The sequence below is a fragment of the Monomorium pharaonis genome, chromosome 7 (genome assembly GCF_013373865.1).
Source record: "Monomorium pharaonis isolate MP-MQ-018 chromosome 7, ASM1337386v2, whole genome shotgun sequence".
Lineage (NCBI taxonomy): Eukaryota > Metazoa > Arthropoda > Insecta > Hymenoptera > Formicidae > Monomorium > Monomorium pharaonis.
Window position 1 is genome coordinate 16799131 of NC_050473.1, and position 17582 is coordinate 16816712.

A 17582-nucleotide genomic window follows, 5' to 3' on the forward strand; every position below is an offset into this window, starting at 1 on the left:
TATAGTGGTTGTGTGTGAAGGAACAGCGTACGCGCGATGCACCTCAAGAATAAAATCCAATCCAGTCTTCATATTCTCCTTCTAAAGATCTTTAAAATATTCATATACCAGAATATATGTATAAGAAGCACTATATTATAAAACAAGAAGATACTTTTCTCTTTCATTTCTCATATAATGGAGATTGAAAGAAGGCTCCTCGCAAATATAATGACATTATACAAAAATGTAATTAGGCTCGGGTATTCGGCAACGAGCGTGCGTGAGTCTAAGAGTTAAAATTCCAACGCGCGATTTCTCAATGTCCGAAGGCGGATACGGGCAGATCAGCTGACTCGATATTAACGTGAAAATTTTCGGCGATACGTCGTCCAGGAGGTCGTACCGGGACTATCCTGAAGGAGATATTTGGGACGCAGATTCCACGACGAGGACAGAAGAGAGAGAGAGGCCGGGGATGCTGTGAGAGAGGACGGCGTAATTTATTGCAAGCAATATTACTGACGACACGCCGAGGGAAACGAGGAATGGGAAAAGCTCGTGTCTCTCGTCCCAGAAATGTATTTTATAGCGACCGAAGATGAGGGGGCTCTCGCGGAACGGCAACCCCGCTTACTGCTCTCTCTCTCTCTCTTTCGGGTCGACATTGGATTTAAATAAGTCAATGCGAATGTCTTGGCCTTTTATTCACCGTTTACTGTCTCCCGATCGCGTTCCTCGTTACCAGATTTATGCGGTGCTTGCGAATGATAATTCGCTTTACATGCCCGAGTAGCGATTCTGGTTTTTTTTCCCCCTCGCTAAATTAGCTAATATTCGCGCACGTAATAAAATGTTATTAAAACATCTGCAGTTTTAACAATAGCCACGTATAAATGTATGTTTTATAATTATTATAGAATGCTAAAACAATGAAAATGATATAATGGAAAAATGGAGAGAAATTATGTATTTAATACTACCATTTTATTCATCAAGTATATTCATTTTGTAAAATAATATATGCACTTTCCATACAAATATATTAGATTATATACGGACGCAGGTATTGTTTTCCTTTATTAATTAAAAAAAAACACCATAAATATATTTTTCATTATATTAATTTCTGTCGCGTAATTTCTGTCCTATGATATATACATAATGCGGACGAATCTTTTCGTTTACGAGCATTTTTAGGACATGTGCAATTCAACATTAATGACATTTAGTGATCCCCGGTGGATCAGTATTAAATTTAAATAAGTCGGCCAACTCCAAAGTGATTCCGGATAATGGGAAAATGAGTGTGCGTTTAATTCGATGATGTAGTATTTACTGCCGTGCTTTATCGTCCTTTTATTCCGCATTTTTATGACAAGAATCACTTAGGGGCACTCAAACCACTACGGATTCATGTAGTCTCGCTCGATTTATTTCATTTCGAAGTATAGCAACGATCAGTAAACGTAGTAGGTAGCTTATAAACGATAAGATGTGGCATAAAGTAACGATTTGTCGTTATCGCATTAAACATTATCCCTCGAATTTTTTCTACATATAAAAAAAAAACTTTATCAAGCATTGGTATCAAATTAAAACTTACGTATGTCATTTAACTATCATACATTATTTCATATATATAAACCATCAGAAATTATATGCTTATATATGTATTTATATATTTATGTATTACAAGAATATGCTAATATATAATTTAGCAGATTTTCCAAGCATATCAGAGATATGCTTTCAATCATATTGAGAGGCACTAGCTCATTTTGCAGCCGTGTAATCCTGTATGATAAATTGAATAGAATCGTGAGTCGAAGTAGTGTTCGAGAATCGCGGAGAAAATCGGAAATCGATGATACTTATACCGTTGCTGTAGTATGCAATCCGATCTATGCGTAATCTATAGGAAGGACTTTTCATAACAAAAACCCACTAATGCCGCATTTTCCTTCTGCGACTCGATTCACGCTGCACGCCGAATATCAACGGTGATAAAAGAGAGCGTTATCGCCGGTCTCTTTCCGCTTCCGATCTACTTTTCATCGCAGAGATGTTTCCTGAAAATCGTTTTTCGCGATGAAACATTAACCGCGTTAACGATTGCAGCGAATTCGAAATTTTTCATATTTTCTACGTGTCTGCAGAATCTTTCCCTTCCGCGCTTTCCCCCGTCTCTCCAGATGCGTCATCGAAGTCCGGTTAAGGGAGACATCTTATATGAACATTTTAAATATTTCAAAATCAATTTCTCCCGCAAATACGTTTCAGAGCTTGCAGCTTGCGAGAACTGTATCCAGCATCGGTACCGAAGTTGACTTATATCCGTTCCGTATCCGTCGCGTGTCAAATAAATAAGAAAATATGATAGATACATGTTTTACACGCGGACGAGGGCGTTTTTAGAAATGGATACGCTGTTCGTCGTTTTGATATTGCTGAATCCCATTTGCCGTTTCGACACTCCATTCATCGTCGCGTTTTACCATCTCGCCTCCGAACGTCACTCGTCGAATGTTTTCACATCCGTTTTCATTTCGCTTCCGCTTTTATCTCGACCGAGAATTTATATTTTTCATCGCTCCGGTACTTTAATTTGGCTTCCAGCAACCCTTCTGTTGTCCATTTCGGTATTTAATTATGCGGTAATTAACGAGTTAATTAATGAACGTCCCGTATAAAATAACAGCACGTGTCGTTCTAAAAAAAACTTGAAAAGGTTTGAAGGAGAGAGAGAACCGAGAAAAAAAATAGGTATAAAAAAATACAGTAGTTAAGCGTATTGAATTATATTAAAAAAAACCTTTATACTGATAATAAGAAGTAATTAACTGATAATGAAAAGTCTGACAGCATCAAAACACCGAACCTTATTTTATCTTCACGTAAATTTAGTAAAATTTAATTTTAATTTCCTGGAGAGCTTGCAATATAAATATAAACGTGCCTTTACAGTCGTTATTATATAACAGTTTTTAACATTTTAATTTTTTAATATATTGCAACAACACCTTTGCTAGCATCTCACCATTTACGTACCCAATCTTCTCCTTTTCTTTTCTCACATAAATTGCATTATGCAATAAATTAGCATTGTTAAATTAAATTTCTAGAATATTAAAAGCGCGAATATTTATTCTCGTTTCTTCGTCAATTCGATCTACCCATGGCTTCGCGATCTCGGAACAGCAGTAAAAAGAGAGTAAACCGAGCGCATCCGCAAACAAGTCCGAGGGAAAAGAGTGAAATCCTGTTTGACGAGAGGTGGAAAAAGAGTGTAAGATACGAGATAAGTTAAGACGACTAGAAATCGGAGGGAAAAACCGAGCTCGAGATAAAGGCGAATCGATTCGGATTTACGATAATCACGCGTCAGCTGCTCTCCTCTTCTGTTTTTATACACAATTTTTACGCGCGTGTAAAATAAAAACGCTCGCCGGAAGCAGAATGTACGCGCGCACCATCGATCGCAGCCGAAACCCACGAACGAGTCTTGCATCTGGGAGAAGCGAACCCGCACAAGCAGGCGAAGGGGTAAAAAGCGGGAGGCTGCTTTTCTTCTCTTCTTCCCCCGAGGAATTTATCGCCTCGTTTTCTCTGCGCTCTCTTTTAATATTTCGTCTCTCTTTCATTGATAATTTCGCATCACGCTATTAGACCGTAAACCGTTGTTATGAATTATTATGAAGCGAGTAACATCGAGCTGCTCGTTAAGCTTTCGCTGCGCAGGAGGGCAGTAAATCTTAACAACCGGAGAGACCTGCGCGTTTAAAGTTTGAACAAGTCTAAAAGCATCCTGTAAGAAATACAGAATGAGAAGAATGTGTCTACGTATTGAAGAATGTAAGAGGTGCAGAGCTCTTTCGCTGCAGAGCACGTTGCAGCGACTTGCCATGTTATTCAAAGAATTATTCACGATGTGGATGTACATATTAACCATTAATTTCAAGATTTATTTTATTACACTTAGTCTCTATTTAAAATTTAAGTAAGACTTTGCCTTTTTTTGTTGCAGTATATCTTGAATCGTTTGTATAAAAAAAAATTACATTATACATAAAAAAATATTCTTGTTTTAACATCTTTATTGTTATGTAATTTTATATGATTGTTAATGATAAATAAAATTGAAATATATAAGTTTTAATTTAATGCTAATGTTTGATACTGTTATTCCTGTGTAAAGATTACATGCATAAAACTTCTGATATTTTTGCCGTAGTATTATTAATTCCGTATCTTCCTCTCATCACAATGTAATTTTAAGTTCGCTTCGTCGGTTTCTCCAAGTTTGAGATTAAACGTAACGGTCAGTCGCAGCGAAGGAGGTAAAAATATGGCAAAAAGCGCGACACGTTTTCTTGTTAAAGTTTCCGTTCCATCTGGCAAAGAATCAGGGGCAGAAATCAGGTCGGCGCGAACAAAGTAGCAAACTAATGAAGCGCTACGAACAATGCGAGCAATACGTTTACGGCGGAAAATGAAATGGCGCACACTTGAATAACGTCTAATCCCGGAGGCGATGATCCGCGGGAGTAAGAATCGACGTAATTATGAAGGAGCGCTTATTAAAATCTCGCGCTGCGCATAAATCGGTCGCGCGTAATAATAATTAGGTCGCAAACACGAGCTGCAACGAATAAATGCGACTGTTAAATTAGGACAAAAAGTTGCACGTGTAACGCTGCCTGCATTTAAATAGCCTGTGTACGTCAAGACTTTAATCCCGAAGCCGTAACTTTTCGATAAATACGGAGATTTTAATATTCAACATAGACATAAAACATTTCGGTAATTAAATCTCTAATTAATATTCTGAAAAGATAAAGTTTATTTGCATTTCCGTGGACAATAAAGAATTTTTATATTTAATTCAAGAGCGACTAGTTTACAAATCTCTTAATCTCTTGATTTAATTTCAGCAATTAGAGTGTTATTAATTGACTCAAAAGTTTAATTTATAAAAACATACAAATTCTTTGTCAGAAAAACAAGTAGGGACGTTTCTGAAGCGTGATACATGTCCGTCTCGAAGAGGCGCGAAACTTATGATTTAACTGGCAATTTTGCAAAAATCGCGTGTCAATAAGAAATTAGATCATTTTCGACGAGTCCACCGTTATTGAACCCGAAAAAAAATCACAGCTCTATTGGCAGAATAATAAGCTATCACGAAGATTTCCGGGAAGACTCGAAAAAGAATCCCGTGGGAGGATTGCCCGGATTTGAATAATCTCTCCGTAGGCGGAGAGTGTCCATATCTCGCGTCACCCCTCGAAGGGGAGATCTTTAGAATAAATCCCGCGTATGTATGTCGATATGAGCCACAGCTTCTTTTCCCGCTATTACAAAAAGTACGGTTATTCCGAAGGAATACATTTATCTCTGAAATAATTCAATTACCGGGAAATCTCGAATGAAAATCAAAATATCGAGCTCGACAAATAAAGTACATATTTAAAATCTTTAAGTCAACATTCAAACTAGAAATTCGCGAAAGCGCTAAATCTAAAGGTAACTAAAGCTTATAAGCTGTTCGTGTCTGGAACCGCAGGGCGGAAGCAGGCGCGCGAATGCCTTTTCAAGTCCCGCGTCCCGTGGTGAAAAACACGCTCTTAAAGATCCATCCTCGCGAACAGACCGCGAAGTGGCGTCGCCGTTAATAAACGAGCCAAGACAATGGGGTGCGGGCCGCGTAAGAGCAAAATAAATTGAAGGTATCTCCAAGTGCCGTCTCGCATCCGCCCGGCGGGTCGAGTTCCCGGGTCTGACTGTTCCGTAATTAGTGAGCGTCTAAACAATACTCGAGCCATCCCGGAGGGCACCCTTCGCTCGCGCGCAAGCCACCCCCCCCCCGCGCCATCCTTAAACCACGCTTCTCCTAGCGCGAGCCGGAATCGTCGATAATTAATTATCCGCTCGCAAGGTGTGCGACTGTTGGGATTATTCGCGACCGCGTTCCTCGTTTCTTTCGCCCTTCTTCCCCGTTCCATCGTTCCTCCCCTAATTTCAAGTCGTTTGCAGGCAAGACCGTCTTCTGTCGCCTCGCCACTCGTATCTTGACGAGATAATGGCTCGCCGGTGGCAATTCCGGAGGAAAACGCGAGCAAGGGATGGATAAGGGCAAATAGCAGGCGACTAAAAAGGCTATCGTATGCACAATTCCGGGTGCAAAGTGGCTCGTGTTCAAATTCGATTCACATCATCAAAAATAAGAGAATAAAATAACCACAACAATCTCTTTAGTAAAAATCAAGAAAAAAGCTCAACATTTTTGATGTTACATATAATTTAAGAAAGTTTCCATGACATTAATAGACCTTCGCATTCTCTTAATACAAGCAACTTTTTATCTCGTTAAAAAACTAATTAACATTCGACATCGTGATAAAAAGGATTGCAACGGAAATTTATTTCACAAATCGTTCGCGCGTTTGGCGTACGAATAACAAAATATATTTCAAATTAACATTTAAAAGGGATTCCATCGCAATTTTCAGCGCCCTCAGCCGGTCTACGAAAAGCGCGCCTCAGAATTTCGCCGTTATGAATGTGATTAAACGTCGGGCGATTAAACGCACGTAGGGGTTGGTCGTGCCGCACGACGAATGGAAGCGGCCGCGCTCGTTAGCATGTACTTTGAAAGTCTTTAATTGAGGCCAGGTGCTCGCGGCTTGGAAACAATATTCGCTGGGTAAATAAATAGTGATAAATATGCACTGTTCCGCAAGGTCCTCCGCGCGAATAAATGTTACTAAGTTCCACCAAGTTTAATCCTTCATCCACCGGGAAAAATGTTTTTCCTCGAATTATATTTAGGCAGAGTTTCCTTCGGTTGTTAGGAAACAGGAATACATGTCTATCGATTTTTCCACATAAAATTCAACAATTTTAAATACATTCTCAATTTATAAAATGTAAGAGGAAAATGTAGAACAAAATTTCACTAGACGGAAAAAAGATTGTAAATTCGCATTTAAATTATTTTATGATATTTTGTTTTCTGACTTTAATATCATATTTTTTCCTAGATGTATACTTTGTATGTGTGCGTAATGAATTATAAAAAATAAAATTAATATTTAATTGGTCGTAAATTGTAGCTTACAAACTACATTTCACGGCAAATGTTCGGAATTACGCGGTATATACGTGCGAGAGACGTTTAAACGTAAACTCAAGAAGTTCCCCGAGATTTCGCGGTCATGACATGCTTACGCCACTTTGATCTCACGACAGTGAAGTTTAAAAAAGTTAGTTTACCTGGTTAAAAGCTACAAAAATGTTTTACCCGGCAATTTCCGGGCTCGAGAGAGCAGACAGATCGGACGCTCGACGGAAAACCGCAGAGTTCCACAGTCGATTCCCTTTTGCTACGGGATACGAAGTTACCGCTGGCAGACCAAAGGCCGCCCTCATCGATTTCTTCCGTCGATCTCTCGAAGCGTTCGATAACTTCTTCGAAAGCTCGAGGGTACACCCCTTGAGGGTGCAGTCTTGCAGATTCCGGACGCATACCGCGGAACCGACCTCTCCCTGTAAATTCTGAACCGTGTTGTCTCTCTCTCTCTCTCTCTCTCTCTCTCTCTCTCTCTTTCTCTATCTATTTATCTATCTCTTTCTTCCGTTTCTCTCTTCATTCGCCCGGCTCTTCCCGACGTCTCAAAGCTTAACGAAATGGAAACAATATTGACTCGTGAATCTAACTAGAGAACTTCGTATCGAAACGATATTGCAGTTTCCCGATGAGAGCGATTCCTCCTGCATCCCTTTATAGATTCCGCGAGATACTTATTTGGATGCGGACTACAAGAGAGAAGAACTCGTCTTTTACGAAGTTCAAGCATACCTCTGACCAAAAGCGCCTTTAAGAGATCGTAATAAATTAAATAAGCTATACGTTGTTTATAAAGTACAAGACAGATGAAATAAAAGGCAATTCAATTTTTCTATTCAATTGTATATAATATAGTATATGTTGTGATTGTAATCAAAATGTTTAGGAGACATCCTTTTTTAAATTATATTATAGTTTAGATTATTTGCATTTCTCTCGTGTTTTCATATTTATTACAAGGATATTTTAACTACTGTAAAAATATATTCAAAATATTTTCAGCTATCATAAAAATTAAAATCAGATATGTATTTTTATATAAAATTCCTCTTAGATCATTAGTCGAAATTGTATTAATTTGGCAAAATATATTACTGGAAAATATATAAATAAATAATAAATAAAAGACAAATTAAATAAATTAAAATAAACACTCTAACAAAATCAAATAAAAAATAAAAAAGGCTTATCTAAAAATCCTGACACGAAATAATTCGCGTTATGTGACGATCGTTAAGTTTATTGAAATCAAAGAGCGACACTTGAAAATGTTTCCCATGAAATTTACGTGAGGGCTGGAATATTGCGTATCAAAGCGGGAACACGAAGCGAGTCACGCTTGCGGAAATTTCGCGGTGGAACGATTGAGCGTCACGTTGTTGCAGCATCGACGTTCTACGTTCTACATTCCACATTCACGTTAATCTGACATTATTTAATCACCGTTCCTCACCTGGTCCTGGTAAATATTAATTATTATCGTTACCACAGCAACGAGAGCGCGAGCGAGTGTTGTTTCGTAAGAGGCATTTATCGAACGTGAAGATTGCGACGGCGGATAGACCGGTTGGGTCGGAAACGACGCGCGATCTCGCGGGTTATTATTGCTGGTAGAACGAAGGGCACTTGATATCCGGGCCGAACGGTATCAATATGCGACGCGACATAGATAATGTAAATGCTTCGCACGGCGGAGTGACTGACGAGAGCACCGAGCGAACAATTAATTAGTATTAATTGCGGCCACTATTGAGAGCGATCGTCCACTAATCTTGATCGATAATTCATTGTTGGCGCCGATTAAAGCGGTGTTCGTCTTTTGAAACAAGTGTGATATGATTTTTCTACTACTTACATATTATGAAATTTTATATCTATTTTTTATAAATATCAAACCTATTTTATAATATTTAGATGAATTTTATAATTTTATTTGAATAATTTTTACGTACTTTTGATCTTCTTAAGACTGTTTCCTACTATATAATTTTTCATGTATTTGTATATTTAAATTTTATATATCTTTCTTCTTTTAAATTTATACATATTAAACCTAGAGATTTTATATATGTATAGTGAATTTTGTACTGTTTTTGTTTAAATAATTCACCTAGTCAATGTTTTCAAAAAAGATATTCAGTTAACGATTTTCTTGCATTATAAACCCATCATGTGCAATCCGGGAAACGAGAGTCTCTCCAATAGCACAAACGGAAATTTTTCCAGACATTGTTATCGAGATTATTAGTTGGATGTTCGGTTCCTTCGCCATTCTCGGTCGTGCTATTGTGAGTTTCCGCGGTTGCGGAGGTGTGTAGCGGAACATTACCGTCCCGCGCTTTTCCGTTATTGCACGCCCGCACGGAAGAGCAAATAATTTCCGCTTCTTCTAATTTATCCTTATCTCGCCCTCGCGATCTCGTCTTTGCGAGCTCTGCACTCCCTCGCACGTGAAAATACGAAAATAGATGACGTTAAGATGATAGAGAGAGAGGGAGGGAGAGCTAGACGTCTCGTCGCCTGCTTTCTGTATGTTTATGTAACGCGGAATGTAATATCGAATCTTACGTTGAAATTACTTTCTGTAAAGTGCGAAAAGTTTAACGAACAAATTCTCTTATTTATTCTCTTATTTACGAATAACAATATTTGAGAGAGTTTATTCAATTCTAAATTCGACTCAAAGTTATTATAGAAATACTACTATCATTTTATTTAAATATCTTGAAGTAGATTAAATAATTATTGAAATTTTATTGTATTTCTAATTTTATCAATATATCTTAAGTCAATTTTACAAAGTTACTGTTTAAAGAAATAAACTTTAAATTCTTGAGAAAATACAATGAGAGATTTAAACTTTTCATAAAACTTTAAAAGAGAGAGCGATCATTTTCTTCTTTCGTTTATTTATTATGCACACTTTCTATTACGCATATAAAACACATTAAAGCTTAACAAGGCACGTAATGACAATGGAATTATCGGGATAATCTCACTTACTTCTATTCGGAAAGTCCATCCCTCCAGATTGAGTAGTTTAAGGGTTGTGTTCCTGGCCAGAGCGTGGCACAACAGCCTCGAAGGGTGATCGTCTAGCGCCAGTCGAGGACTAGACAGGTCCAGCAGTTGGAGGCAGGGCGCTTCCGTCAGGGCCAGCACCAGGGGCATCACGTCAGCCGGCCTCGACGCTCCAGCAGCCCTCAGAGCGTCCAAATTGCGGGCCTTCCTTATGGTCTCGCCTAAACAGCCGGCATCTAAGCCGCCCAGAAGACATTTGGACACGTTCAGTGATCTCAGTTTGCAGTTTGGCTCTCTGAAACACAAAGCACGACGCTATTGATCAGTCGGATTGTATGATAGACAAGAAAAAAAAATTTTTTTTTCTCAATCTTTTAGAACGCATTACGTAGATAAGAAGTTTCAATATAACATAAGTGTTTCTATATATATAACAAAACAAGCTACTTAAGAATTAACGAGTTTTTAGAATTTAATAAAGATTGAAGACATTGTAAATAAAAAAAAAGAATGTTATATATAACTGTAAGAGAATTAGCTTTAATTATTTTATACAGTTATTGTAAATCTTTCATCTTTTTTCCCAAATTTATTGTTGCTTTTTCAGTTTCGTATAATAAAAGTTTAAAATAAAATAAAATGTAAGAATTTTTTGAAACCTTTAAATAAAGAAATTTATTAGATTTAATTGATAATCGCAAAGTTTGATGTATGACATTTCATATTAATAATAATTTAAGCTAGACTTTGGTAAGAGAAAACAAGAGCTTGTCAAATTAGACGAAAGAGGAGCAAGATTTGATCGAATTAGATGAGTAATCATTTAAGATTGATGATAGGTTTGTCAAATTGGATCTACAGAACTTTGCCGTTAAGTAAAAGAGACGTGAAAACATCTAACCGAAATTTCTGTCTCGGTCATCGTCTCTCCTCATCATCGTCTATCAATCTTATAAGAAAAAACATCGCTATTCTCAGAACAATGACACGAAACTTCGAATAAAATGCGAGTCGAAATGAAAGTGGAATCACGAAAAAGCCTCTTAATTCTTTTTGTTGGGCAAAACTTTCGGGACAACTTGGAACAGATCTTAACATTGATCTTTCTTAAAAAGGTGGATCAAGAAAACATAATAAACACGTCAAAGAGAGATATTGGAAAAAGTCTAAAAATATCTTCAAAATTTAATATTTTAACAAATTAAAATTGTGAGTTGCGCTTTATATTTATTAAAAGCTAATCAAGCTTTAGTTTTACCTAATTTATTCATCTCCATTTTAATATTTTATCAAGCCATTTAATTTTAAGTTAGACTTAATTAGTTTCTTAATTAAGTTTCTCATTAAATTTCAGCTTTATTGAAGTTGAGGGGAAAATGTTCACGCGTTGTAATTACATCACAATATCAATTCTTAATTCGACAATAAATTTTCTAAAACTTCCCTTTCATTAAACGTGTAATTCCTTAAAAAAATTGCAATGCTGCTTTAAATTATATCATTCATACGTCTTCTTAAAGTTTTCATCAGTGTGAGAAATATATACTCTGTTTCATCGATAATTCTATTAAAAAAACATAGTTTTGTTACATTGTTTAATAAATTTTTTGCACAAAATAACGCGATATACAATACCTGTCCCTGCGCTGCTGTAATTTTCATTTACAATAATTTAACGAAACGCTTCACGTGTAATCATCAGCTTTGCGTGTTATCCAACTTTTCCAAACGTTCCATGCAATCTCGCGGTGATAGATCGATCAACGTCACGACAACAGACCGTAATGAACAAACACGCAGCAGCCAGCGTGTAACGCGCATCAGAGCGCGAGGCACAAGCGGTGCGGCGAGCCGAATTATAGGACGAATAATCGAATCGCGGCGGCGGCCGCGGCCGACACCGCGAGGATTTACGTCCGCGTACGTGCGTTTAATGGGGGCAATTTAAGACGAACGATTCGAAGTACGGGCCAACAGCAGTAGCAGCAGCAGCAGCAGCAGCAGTCGACCAGCGTGCTGTATCGCGTCTGGATTTAATGGTATCTACTTCGGTCCATATTTACTGACTGCCCGGGACTACTATTGCCGTCGCGATACGTATACGTACATTTCGCGATACGTCTGCTGCCGTCGTATGCTGTTACGTACGTACGTCTAATGGCGTTGCCTTTAACGGTATCGCACCGGGCGCGGTAAATTCGCTCGAGAGCCGCCGTACCGCACCGCACCGCGATGCAGTATCTCTCCCTCTCCCGGTGTGTGTGTATATATATATATATATATATATATATATATATACGGGGGAAGAGAACAAAAATACTGCACCCTCCACAGCGAGAACGTACGCGCGCGCGCCCGCGTTGAATTTCTAACAAAAATAAACGTTTCCGCCGCAGGAGAGAAACGGAGAACGCTCGCGGCGAATATTTTCCGCCAGCAGCGCCCCGGAATCGCGTTAATAAAGCTGCGGATTTCGCGAGCGAGGATACTACAGAATTTCTTGCCGCGTTGCGCGGCTTCAGCTTAAATTGCTTGCCGTCGCGGAAATGATCCTTCGACGCCACGATCCTCTCTCAATTCAACCCCACGCTTCATCGAAGTATTGCTGGCGCGCTCCTTCGAGTAGCTGCGCGAGTGCTGCTAGCTAGGTTTAACCAAAATTTACCTATTTTCCGCTTTCTTCTGGAAGCAAAATTAACAAAGTAAGTGCCGGGGTTAAAAAATAATTTGCAGAGTAAGCTTTTTCAGAATTAGCAACTGGATTAGCAAAAAGCAGCAAACGTTAAGTGTCAAGTTAAAAATTAATTTACGGAGTAAGCTTTTTCAGAATTAGAAACGGAATTAACAAAGAGTAATAAGCGTCAAGTGTCAAGGTGAAAATTAATTTGCAAAGTAAGCTCTTTAACTTTCTTTTAAATAAAAGAGAGAGAGAGAAAGAGAGACAGTGATAGAATGCATAGGTATACGATGACAAAGGAATAGATTCTTTAAGAAGAGAATGTTGAGAAAATGTTTGAAATTTTGAAACATTTCTAATAAATGCCTGTAATTTTTTTAAAACAATAGATACGAACGCAAAAACGTGTACGTGCGATGTTGAATCTCGAGTATGCGAAGCGGCATGCGTATCTCGGTGTTATAAAACGCCGGAGCTGTGCAAACAAGCGGGTGGTTAATCTGTTAAAAACAGCGCGCGGTCGGTCCGGCAATTTTTCGACCCTTCGTCGTGAGGGCTTTGGGTGCTCTTCGGTGGGAAAGAACAAATGGCACCCGGCCATCATTCGTGTTCGCGGAACACGAAATTTCGCCTTGAAATAAAGTGCGGGCGATACGTCTCGGAGCTTGCGAGTATTATTGCGTCGGTTTAGCGGCTAGAAATGCGATCGGTACTTTAAATATATATCGGGGAAAGAAAAAAACAATTCGTAAAAAAAAACCCTTCAAGAAAAATTCCATGTTTCTCTACTTTCAGTCTCTGTATATCTTTTATCCGATCTTATCCGTTGAAAAAAGCGTGCTACTAATTTTCTCAAAATTACACCTCCTCGAATACGTGTGAATTAAGATTTCGAATCTGTTAAAAAAATATATAAAATGCAGATCTTTATCTCACTTATATAATAATTGTGCACGGCATAATAATGTATGATATTTTTTATACATAATTCTGCGTTATATTATATTTAAGAGGCGCAAAATTTGTATACGTAAAATTTATTGGACAAATTGGGCGTGCTTGTTGTATCGACTTCATTAATAATTATTCGATAAATATTGCGTATCAATAATTAATGAGTTCATATATTGTTGCGAAGTGACAGTTTTATTAAGTATTCCAACATTTATTCAATATTCACGCGATCGGCGTTTATTTATATTTACTTTCCGATTTACCCGCGAATCAGATCGTGACGCGACGCGACGAGATTTTCGCATAGCGCGGAAAAAAAGAGAGAGATCCGGAATTGCGTCCGGGGTGGCAATAGAGTCGCAAATCGTAAGTCAAACGGTCGCGGTATGTGCGTGATATTGCGCTTAAGTTTCGACAGTTTTGCCGGTGCGCGCGCGAGGGGATTTTCGCGCGGCACGACGCGAAAAGCGCGAAATCCGCGCGGTTTAAAGGAAAAATAGAGCGCGGCGCATTTTTACCGGGGGAGTTAGCTGCTCTCGCCATCTCGGCTTTTATAGCCGTCGCCTTTTATCGCCGCCGTATTCGAAGTCACTCGACCTTACGCTCTTATGAAGAGCGATGGCCCTTTGTTCGCGGCGCGAACAAACATTTCGCAACAATCGCGAGATATTTATTCGCCGACGAAATAACATCACAATTTGACGCGCGAGACAACCTCGATGTCGTAGAAATGTGAGAGTGAGAATTTGACGACGTCGGAATCTCAACGCTGTAAAACTCTGCTGTAACTTGGGCTCCTTCCCTCCACCCCCCCTTTTTTCACGGCGTTGATAAATACGTCAATTTGGCGAAAGTTTCCCACGTCGCAAACTTATGCTGGAGCGGCTGCTGTATTATGTCGTTGAAGAGTGAAAAATATGTGCACGCTCATCTGCGCACTACAGCTTGCTTCAACAATAACGAATACATTTAAAACTATGACGCGACACGAATTTTTCTAGACCAACCTTATTACAGGAGTGTTTTATTGCTGCTAAAATTATACGCGCATTATTTCTAAAAGTACCGTCTATCAAATAAAAATCGATGCACTTGATGCACTCAACTTTAACTTCATAAATGGTATTTTTTAAATTTATTATACGACGTAGATCCTAAAAATATTATTCATGAGGCTAATATCGATGCCTCGAGTGCATCGATTTTATAAATGGTATTTTTAGGATCTATATGATATAATAAATTTTACAGAGAAAATCGCGTGTATGGAGACCTCATAGTCCCTTTTCGCTCGGCGAACGACCGGTGAGTTTCCGCATCGCGCAAAGTTGCATTGCGAAAGAAAAATACCGGGTGCTTAACTGCGTTATATACCCGACGTGCGTCCCACGAAATATCCTCCCGCTTTCAACTTCACTCTATCCCGCTCTCCTTCGACGAGTTCTCGCGAGTTGCGCTTCCGGGAGCTCTTCGGTGATCTTTCGTGGAGCTTGTTAGGTACCGTGGAACTCCGTTTATCCAGAGAAATCCCTGCTCGGTCACCGATATACGAAATTCCTTGCTAAATTGTTATTATTCCATTTGTGCTATAATATTATCACAATCAATATCACATGAGCATATTTTGTATACCCGTGTATACTCATTATACAAGATAATTCTAGTGATTATTATATAAGTAGCATATGATACTGTTGTCATATGACACTTTATCGTTATAATACCTTATCGTTATGTGAATACCGCGTTAATTGCGTGGAAAATATTTGCGCCCCCGAGTTTAATATAAACTAATTCTCTAAAATACTCTAAAATAAAACGAACAAATATATTAGACAACTGTAATTTTATAAACGTAAGCTTTGATTCAAACCGACAAATAAAGTTCTAATTTACATCTTGTCTCATTTAAACTAGCACGGCGAAGCTTATGAAATGTAGGGAAAAATTATTAAATGCTTACCGATTATTTAAATCATACCACGTTAATATTAAAAAATAACTTGAACGATACGCATTCGGCAACTCTCCCTTATCATTTCGCATAATGTAGAAAAAAAGTAACTGTATAAATTCTATTAATATGATCTCTATGGCATTGAAAAATCCAGCGACATCAGTTTAAGATGTAAACGCTACGTTTAAACTCTACCGCTGTTTATTTGCAGCTGTTATCGGATTATCCAGAGAAAGTGGCGGGCGGGTAAGAGCTAAATCCGCTTCGTCGTCTCAAGAAACGCTAATAAAACGTCGCTCGAGCGGCTCGAGAAAGTGTTCCAGCCGCCTTTTCAAACCCAAGTGGAAAATTGAAATCTTCCCTCGACGCGCGATCCCGAGGGTAACGGCGCTAATTCGGATAAAAGTTCGCGTCTTGCGAGCGACTTCTACGATTTTCTTATCAGATCTACTGAAGTGGAAATCATAGATGAAAGATTTTATTTGGAGATCTTATTCCGCCCATTGACCAAAATATTTCTACTATTCTACTTCTTTCGACTTTATCATTTATTACATTAGAGTTGCATGTCCTTGTAATATTCTTTCGAAACGAGAAAGTGTTAAAAATTGAGACCGTACGTTTCATTTAAAACAATCTAAAAAAAAATCAACTAAATATTGAACGTTTAAGAAACACGCCGTGTGTACAATTGTTTTTTTCAAATAAAAGTGAGCGTACTTTCGATTCTTCTTCGTGCAGGATAAATCAGAAAAAATACGTAGAAGACTTGTCGATTTACGTAGGTAATCCATCGAGCTTGCCATGAACAATACAGCTTTCGGCTGAACTTTTTTATCGCGGGTGCCTGACTGGCCTCTCTAATCCCGGGAGCCGTGTCTCTTATCGCGGGCCGTGTGTTGCGCGCGTGATTTAGGAAGCTCGACGAAAGTGTAGTGGGGAGAAGATCGTCCGACGGCGATGAAAAACGTCGGCGAAACTTGAAACGATGAAAAATCGCCGCCTCCGGCCCGGGGCATTCGCGAACTCGCGTTAGCCGGACGAACTTCACCGGCGAATGAGAAAGAGAGAGAGAGAGAGAGAGTCAGCGAAATATCCCGTCATTCCTCGTCGAAGCGATGTATCTTCGTTCGCGAGCAGCCTCGAAAACGACCCCGCGAGTACCCCGGCACTTATACCAGAGAGAGTCCATGCCGATGTTTTGGACGTGATATCCCGCGCCGAGAATGATCCACGGGAAAAAAAGCAAGGGCGAGGAAAATCGCGGTGTCATTTATTACGGAATCTTCGGAGCGACGATAAATTTATCTTAAATTTGATCCACCGTGCTTATCGTCAAGCCCGACAAGGTTGGATTTATGTTAGCTGAGGGCGATATATATCCCCTCTCCCCTCCCGAGCTTGGAAATTTGATATTTCGAAGTAAACAACGACCTAACGATTTAACGTCAAACAAATTGCCGACTCTTAATTAAAAGTGCATTTACATATACGAAATGTCTGTCAATTTTTTATTAAATTGTGACATTATATTTTTGACAATATAAAAATCTCTTACAATCAGTAATATCGCTACTCTTCAGGAAACTGTCCTCTTTGCTTATAAATACCTCATGATGAATAGCTGTGATAAAAAAAAGACCAGTTTTCTCATTCGTATAAATTATTTTTAAATCTCCCTTAAATCTCCCAAATTTTTTAATACACGAGATACTTAATACGTAATTAAAAATAAAATTGTACACAGCATAATTATAGGTTTTCTCTCGATTAATCTCGGATTATTCCCCGGTAATAACGGCGAGATAAAAAAGACACAATGGAAAGTATTCAACCCTTTATGAGTCCACTTGCAGACGTAATTT

General features: G+C 38.6%; 1 protein-coding gene across 11 annotated transcripts in view; it reads right to left on the reverse strand.

Annotated features, from left to right (window-relative positions):
* The window catches only part of LOC105837413, a 228301-nt gene that overhangs the window by 15303 nt on the left and 195416 nt on the right, over positions 1–17582 (reverse strand). For 10 of the 11 annotated variants that reach the window (XM_036289802.1, XM_036289801.1, XM_036289800.1 and 7 more), the window contains one exon: positions 10112–10424. In XM_036289802.1, the coding sequence (XP_036145695.1) occupies positions 10112–10424 (313 nt within the window). Of the gene's footprint in view, positions 1–9166; positions 9691–10111; positions 10425–17582 lie in introns of those variants that run through there. The other variant, XM_036289804.1, reaches the window with a different exon arrangement.